General features: G+C 37.8%; 1 protein-coding gene across 2 annotated transcripts in view; it reads right to left on the bottom strand.

Annotated features, from left to right (window-relative positions):
• The window catches only part of garnl3 (GTPase activating Rap/RanGAP domain like 3), a 73,427-nt gene extending 65,518 nt beyond the window's left edge, over positions 1 to 7,909 (bottom strand). Inside the window, exon 1 of one of the 2 annotated variants that reach the window (XM_016493364.1) lies at positions 7,561 to 7,909. In XM_016493364.1, coding sequence (XP_016348850.1) covers positions 7,561 to 7,661 — 101 coding nt within the window. In that variant the 5' untranslated portion in view covers positions 7,662 to 7,909. The remainder of the gene's footprint in view (positions 1 to 7,560) is intronic. The other variant, XM_016493362.1, reaches the window with a different exon arrangement.
• Between the last annotated feature and the right edge of the window lie 773 nt (positions 7,910 to 8,682).

The following is an 8,682-nucleotide window of genomic DNA, read 5'->3' as shown; positions in this document are numbered from 1 at the left end:
CCTCCTGAGGGCACTGAGGAGAGACGGGCACCGTGTAATGCGGTGTACACCGCTCTTCCCCAGAGGGGCCTGCCCCCGAGGTCCTGAGCCATAGCATAGCATAGCTGAAGTCTCCTCTTAAAAATGACGGTCCTCAGACCATCTGCTAGGAAGACTCTACTGATAGAACCAGAGCCCGCCAGGTGACATACTAAGGGAACCAGTCTCACGAGATTGGCCTCTGGTGCACTTAGAGCGGCTAGCTCGGTGCCCTGAAGCGGCGAACCGGCAGGGGACGGCCATACTAGCTGCTCTACAGACCTCCATGGAGGTAGCGAGCCCCTTAGCACCACTACGTTTCCGGGCGGTATAAAAGTATCTTGATTTAAGAATTTTTAGATATTTTGACTAGAAACAAGACAAAAATACTAAGTAAGATAAGCCATTTTTTGCAGTGTAGAAGCCTTCGGACTGGGAGCGCCACTCTGACTCTAGCGACTGACACACACACACAGAGCGCTTGCTGAATGACAGAAAGCTGACACTGGTTCCACCGCACGTGCTTTTAAGCTTCCTGGACGTTACGTCACCCCACCCGCGATGTCTCGCCCATCCATTGGACTGATTACACATGTGATTCAGAGCGTGGTCACGCTGAAGGCATTCCCGTAGCGTTTCGACACAGCTCGAGTTCCTGAAGGGGAACAATGCAAATTCATAGATTCAAACATGCTTAGGATAATATGTTAATTGCATGATTCTATAATTTTCTTTGGCATAAATTTGTCTTTAGTGTGATTTTTTTACTTATTACGTTAGTCATGATATTTTATGTGCCAACACTTAACAAAAACATTTGAAATACTGTATCAGGAAGGATAATATCTGTAAATTTTAGTTTAAACAGTACGTTAACCTACACTGTAAAGAGTGACTAAGAGTGACTTTTGTTTTGTTAAAATCGCATGAGAGTTTGAGAGAAACAGTAGCCATCATGATTTACAGTAAAAGAGAATTTCAAAAAGGAAGACTAGGCCTAACAGGGATTAGGCCTGTCAGATCTGTAATAAACGAGGACATTAAAAGAGCAATTCTGACCAGAAAGGGCATGAACCTTTTCCATTCAAACTTGGATGTAGATGATCTGACAAATCAAGACTCTAAATACACACATCTGACTCTGGCCAGCTTTGTCACAAAGGTTAAATCCTTTGATTATGATAAAAAGTGGGGTCATTCCTCATGGTATGTGTCTGACAGGGTGACATTTTCAGAGTCCAGTCTATGAACTGCTGGCATTTTAAAGCAGATCAGACTGAGGGCAGAGGCTGGGGCTAAGCTCTCCATGAGGAATAAGAATGTACCAAAGCAAATACTCTTGAAAAAAAAAATACATTAAACAAAATTCTTATGATCAGTGTGATTAACAAATGCAAAGTCTCTCTTTTTTTTTTTTTTTTTTTAGCTGTTTATTTATACATGTAGAATGTAAAAATAAGAATGCAGTTGCATGCGCAAAACGTAATAGTAACCATATTAAACCTATGCTCCATGTGCTTTAGAGAATATGACAGGCTGAATCGATTGGTAGCTCAACATCAAAAATTCCTACTACCATTTGTATTGCGCCTCAACGGGTGTCATATATGGTACTGCAAGACCCATGGCAGGTAAATAACACATCATTTACCTTTGTTGTGCCCATTTTCGACTCCCTGCCAAATTATTAGCCCCCTCGACACTCGTTGAAATCGCTACCTGACTGCCTAATCCTAACCCCTCCCCCACACCTAACCCTAAACCTACCAATACTAGGGGGGTAATAATCTGGCGGGGGTCAGAATTGGGCACAACACCTTTCTTTTGGGAAAAATATAAGCCTTTGGGCAAACCAAAAGAGACATTGGATTTGTTGAAATGGTTTGTATAAACAGCTTGCAGACTAGTCTATTCAAAAATATCAACTGACTTTGAGAGAGTACAGCTAAAATGTGTTACCTGGTTCCTTCATCTTAAAATCCAACGTGTTTCATATATTTAACCAGTGTCCTCTAGTGGTTACTTGTGTCTATTGCAGAACCAGACACAGTTGGTAGTTCACCTTGATCTACAAATGTCCTTTAATTAGTTGCATTAAAAAATAATCTTATTAAATTCGTGACAGTCAAGGAAATAACTGATCCAACGGCAGCAAGCTCTGAGTGAGTGACCATCCAATAAAAATAAGGAAGTCTTGTCATGAATAAGAATTACCGAAAATATCCTAAATAAAATAAGGCTATACTGATAGTATACATATTTATAATTTGAATATATATATTTTTTATTTTAATATATTATTATTTTTATTATTATTATTATTATTATTTTTAAGAAATGTCATAAAAGCCAATCCAATGGCTCCTATCACACTCTCTTTTTGGTTAAATTATGTATAATAAATCAAGCTTTTCCATTACCAGAGTTTTAAAACTATGTATCTGAATATTTTTTTAAAAATCATGTGAACATATACTTGTATTAATTATTTGTAGATATAATATCAAAACATGTTGCTATATTAATTAAAACTTGGTTAGAAACAGTAGATCTAGCACCCCTGGCCTATAGCTACAAGATATCAGCAAGCATTGTAATTTGTCTTTAGAAAAAACAGCAGTGCAGCATTTACATGACAGTAAATACATAAACAACAAGTGTTCTTTACAATATAATAACATAAAAGGGCCATTATCATTTTCAAATATTTCCTTTATGTCTCTGTTGAGTCAAATTAAATAGGCCTACATACATATAACAACACCATGTCAGTGGGAATTACACATACAGCATCTGCTTCAGTGATCCAGTAACTACACTTTGCCTTTCACTCTTTTTTGATAGAAGAACTTCATGTTAACCAATTCAAAGATCCCTTGCCATCCTAACACAAATTTAAGCAACCCACATTGCCAAATTTACGTTACACACACCCAGTGTGAATGCCCTTGTGGTGGGGAGCAACCACCAGTATTTTAAACAGTGGTCTGGCCAAAGGCTAAACTCCAAAAAGCTCCATCCATCCTACGCTGGGTGCGTTCCAGGGCTACTATAATGGGAAGAGAGTCTTTCCTAGTGAGGCTTCCTGGAGCGAAAAACACTAATGTGTAGGTATGCGTCTTTAAACCTTAAATGGAAGCATATGTGGGCGCGGAATGAAAGTTTACATAGGGCTGTAATCAGAGCGGGAGTCTTTCTTTTATTGCCCTGCTTGATTTCCGTCTATTTTTCTCTGCAAATGAGGAGGTTGTGCTCATGCACATGCAGACCGCACAGCTGAGAGTGATTAGTGTTAGCTGTAGTGCTAGTATTATCAGATTGGTACAAACTGCAGGGCTGGCTGCGCACAAGCCAAAGAGAGAAAGAGAAAGATGGTTGAAAATAGCAAGAACTGTTCATTCTTCTCTCTAATAGTCTCTTCACAGGCACAATCCAAATGATTCAAATAAGATTCATGAGATACTGTAAAGGTACATGCTCAGGTTACTGCATGAGTTTGTGTTCAGCTGCTCAGTATATATACATTCACACTCATGAATACACTTATTACTCAGTCTGAGTCACGGAGTGTCATCTCCACACTAACACTCTAAACAGTGCCATGCATGAACTTTCTCACTCTCATTTCAAAGTTCATCATATATTATTAATTATTTTATACAAATATAAATCAATAACTTATACAATTGTTAATATTAATGCAATATAATACATGATTAATTATATACTTTTATTTAATTTTTTTAAGTAAAGTGTTAAGTAAAGTATTTTGTGCATGTGGAGGTTTGTGTTTAACTACTTTAACAGTGATCCTTTGTAGTATTTTCCTGTGGAGAATGTGAACAGTCCACTGTTATTGCTGCCTTTTCATGGCGACTATACAAAGGAAGCAGGTAACACAAAACCAACTGTCAAAACCACAAGAATATATTCATGCTCTTTTCCTCTAGTTAAAAGGAAAAAATGGCTATAAAACACTGCTATACTATCTATGATCACATTATTGGGATCTATTATTGTATATGTTACAGTATGTCTGCTTTGAAATATGATATTTGATTATCTGTTGTTATTCATTTTTAATATCATTATTTAGTAATAGTAAGTGAGAATCTGGAGTTGATAATAACATTGGTTTTCAATTTCTTACACTTAATATTTTATTATTATAGTATGTTTAACTATTAATTTTTGAAGGAATGAAAAAGACAAGAATAAACAACAAAGGTATCTTTGTTTCTCGAATGATTTATAATGTGGAGGAAATTAAAGTTCACTTTAGAGTTGTTTACAACTAATTCCTGACAGAGGGGCTACAAAAAAAGTAGATACAGAGAAAGCAAAATAAATATGCATAAAAGAGCACAGAGAGGACCTTGTAAGCAGGAGAGAGAGAGAAAGGAGGACTTTGTAATTAAAGAAGAAATTTCACTACAGAAGGGAAAAAAGGAAACAAACGAGCAAAATAGAAAAGCTGTTACAGACATACGACTAGAACTCCATAATGGACAGCAATGTTTTGTAAACAGCCTTCAACAATTTCACAGCATTTCACCAGACCTTCTATGGAAATAGATGCACAATACTGTGCATGTGTGTTTGTGTGTGGCGTTCAAAACAACTGAATGATCAAGTTATCCTCTGCCACTTGAGAAAATGTCTTCACGATAAAACAGTACGGAGGAATGGAGTGAAAGCTGTGGGCCTCTCGCCTACACATTGTTAGAGGCTGATGCATTCTCCTCCTCATCAATGTCCTTGTCTGTGCACAATAAGTCTGCCCGAAGGAGTAATTTGTTGCTTGTTTAGGAAGAATGTAATTTGTGGTTTATATGGGAAGAGATTTGTGGAACTTAAGGTTAAAGAAATAAGGTACATTCCATGGAGCCCATCGAAGATATTAAGCCATTTTGGTCACACTTTACAGACTTCATGTTTCTGTCTAAGTAATTACCTGTGAGTGCTTCAAATAATCACAGCTGTGGTGATATTCAGACCAACAGCACTCTTGCTTGTGTGATACTGCTTTTATACAGTAATGGTTCAACATACAATAAGTTAATAATGAGATAATTTTTAGTCAGTTTGTCTAATTTTACTCAATGAACTAAAAACGGCAGAATTAGCTGCTGTGTATCCAAGCAATACTCACTTGATTTGTACCTGAATTAACTGACCTGGTTGAATGAATGGTTCATTGACACAATCTTAAAGACCCTGGCTGTGTCTGAAATCACATACTCCCTGAGTAAGTACTTTTGAATAAGTACTTGTTTTGCAAATGTTAAAAAAAAGTGTGTTCTAAAGAGTATGAATGTGTTTTGTATGAATGTAATCTGAACTGATGTACTGCATTCATTGTCATGTGACCTCTCTTAGCATCAGTTGTGTCGCTTTACTTCCATTCACAAATCCTCTCCCCTGGCCTCATGGAATAGTAAAGTGTATATTGGATGCATAATTTAGAATGGACGTTGTAGGTCATTTGGAACCTTTTGACTGTTGTTTTATGAATACTGTGAATATGGACATGTTATGTTTTTCACATACTATCCCCCACTGAACTATTAATATTCAGATGCAGACAGTCACTTGTTCAGTTCATGAATGAATCAGTGTTGTTGAACAAATCAGTTGAGTAAATGATTCAATGACTCATTCAAAAGGCAGTCACTTGTTTTGTTCCTGAATGAATCAGTGACTTGAAGTAATCTGTTTGGATTGAATGATTCAACAATTTACTGATTAAGTCATGCACTTGTCTCCACCTACTGGTGTAGTTATATAACCTGCAGAAAGGGTCTCTGAAAAATCTCCACCACTACAGCCAGTGGTGGACAGTAACGGAGTAGCTTTACTTCGTTACTGTACTTAAGTACATTTTTCAAGTATCTGTACTTTACTGGAGTAGTTTTATTTTGAGTAACTTTTACTTTTACTTCACTACATTCCAAAGCATAAGATCGTACTTTTTACTTCAGTAATATTTTATTATACGTATCTGTACTTTTACTCAAGTACTTGATTTGTGTACTTCGTCCACCACTGACTACAGCACAGATTGACACAAACACGGACAAGTGGAGTAATTAGAGTGCTTCCACAGTTAAATATGAAGACCAGAACTGACCAGGCATATTATATGCCTACTGATCAATTAAAATAACATGTAAAATGATTGTAATGTTGTCAATTTCTACTCCACAAAGAGCAACAAAGACACAGAATTAGGGAACTTGCATTAGGCTACTGTACATACAGACTCTCTCGTTTCAAAAATTACCTAAGATTCAGCAGAAATATGCTGTACTGTACATAAAGTATTGTTTCAGCATAACACTGCAGTCTACATCAAGATGGTCCCAACACAGGCTATAGGCCAAAATGGGGTGTGACCTCTCTCTCTCCATTTTTGACACACAGACACACTACAGCTCATGTGCTAAACCTCTGATACTTTTGTTGGTGTGTGTGCCACTGATGCACTACCATTATTGCGCATGAGCTTTAACACTGCTATCATTTTATCCCTTCACTTTTATTGAGAGAAATGGGACACTGAAAACACAATCCTCTTGCAAATACAAGAACAACGAGTCGATACTCAAGGTGCGCATTTATAGGAAGGAACCATTCTCCATCATAGCATATAGCTGTCTGAGTACACCTCCTGTTTTGCAGAAAACCCGGATCCCCTCTCAAATGTTCACAGGGAATCCCAATGGAAAAAATTAGTTATTGCTGTTAGAGGCTGATGTCTCAGTGCTTAATGGACCAGGACTCGCTTTAAACTCCCAAGAACCCACAAACCCTGCTACGACAGTATCAGTCAGTCATTATATATATATATATATATATACACGTGTGTGTGTGTGTGTATTTATGTGTGCATGTGTGTGTATATATGTATATATATATATATATATATATATATATGTCTGTATATCAAGAACTTTGATTTTCTGTGCTCTATTTGATGATACTTTTATCAAATTAAATGCTTGTGAAGTGATTAAGAGCAGCTCTGGAGATGAAGTTCATGTGTAGTGTCTTCATATGAAGTGAAAAGCAAGCTTGTGTTTATAGGCCTATATGTATTTGTGAATGTATGTATTTAAATTCACGCCATTATATTCTATTTTTCCTTTCTTTTATTTCCTTCTTTTCATACATTTATTTACCCCACTCTATTTATTTTCTGTATTATCAGTATTCTGTATTTTCTATTCGATTCTATTTTCTGTCTATTTCAATACTTTGAGTGCTGTATATGCTTTGGCAATATATGCTGACAATCATGTCAGCTTTGTTGACTCTGAGATCCCTAGCGGCAGCCTTAAGACCCTTTAATATGCTACTGGTCCATGCCAAATCCCTCCGAAAGCTCGTCCAAACCCACACACTTGAGTAAAACATGTCTATCTCAGATGCCCTACACACTGCTGTGATCATTTACAACCCCACCATCCGGTATCCGGATGATGCGGTGTTCTCAGAATGCCCACTCCCCACAAGAAGCCCCTTCCCCTTATATCAACTCACCTCGTTATTTCGAAACTGCAGCCTTTCCTGAGTAGCAGGGCTCTCTTTCGCATGATCCCCGCTTTCTCTCGCCCCAAGTACATGTTAATATCCGAATTCATGGTGGTGGGATAGCAGGGCACACGGGTCCTGACTGCACGCGCAGAGACACAGAGGCAGCGCGAGCGCTGATGATGATGGTAATGCGGCTCTGCTCCGCGTCTGGCGAATGGAGAACCGGGAGGGCGCACAAAGAGAGAGGGGAATATAAGATCAACAGTGGGTCCTCCTCCACGGGAAAAGCAAGAAAGTGAGCCACACACTTTCTGCGGCCAGGGAAGATATAATTTATGTGGATAAAATGTGTTCAGTGTTGAGGAAGAGATTCGTAAACTCCATTCACACCGGTTCCTTTGGATCAGAAGTGCAAAAACTCGTCGGCTAGATAATCTCCGGGTCGATTCCTCGTTCCCCGTTGTTTAGGGCACGTATACTGGAGTAATATATCGCTCCAGCCGTTGAGTCTGCGCGGTCCTAATGTCTACCCAAAAGAATGGAAGAAAAAACAAGAATTTTTGTGGGTGGCGTCACTCTCAAATGAACGAACATTCTTTTGCGCTGTGATTTTTCTGGTGGTGAACATTTCTTCTGGTGAGAACAATATAATTACTGACAAGTTTTTATTTCTTTAATTAATTTCTTTATCTACAACTATAGATTACACTCTATTCTGAAGAATTTACTCAGGGAGCCAAACCTCAAACACAGACAAGTTTAGAACAGCAGATAGACACTGACACCTAAGAAGTGTGAAACAAATGTGTGTGTACCTGGTATTCCCTAATGTCCCCACAAGTATAGTAATACCAGTCAATTTGGAAGTTTTTGGTCCCTGTGAGGAAACAAGCTTTTAAATGATACAGAATTAAGTTTAAAAAAAAAATCTAAAATAGCTAAATGTTTTATGTGAGGGGTATATTTAGGGGTAGGGTTAGTATAAGGGGGTAGAAAATACAGTTTATACATAGGCTACAGTATAAACACAATTACGCATATGAAACGTCCTCATAAAACATGGAAACCAATGTGTGTTTATATATATATATATATATATATATATATTAGGGGTGAAACGGTACTCTC

Source organism: Sinocyclocheilus anshuiensis, unplaced genomic scaffold, assembly GCF_001515605.1.
Source record: "Sinocyclocheilus anshuiensis isolate Anshui unplaced genomic scaffold, SAMN03320099.WGS_v1.1 scaffold1392, whole genome shotgun sequence".
NCBI lineage: Eukaryota > Metazoa > Chordata > Actinopteri > Cypriniformes > Cyprinidae > Sinocyclocheilus > Sinocyclocheilus anshuiensis.
The sequence above is the reverse complement of the archived record's forward strand: the minus strand, read 5'-3'. Positions and strand labels throughout refer to the sequence as shown.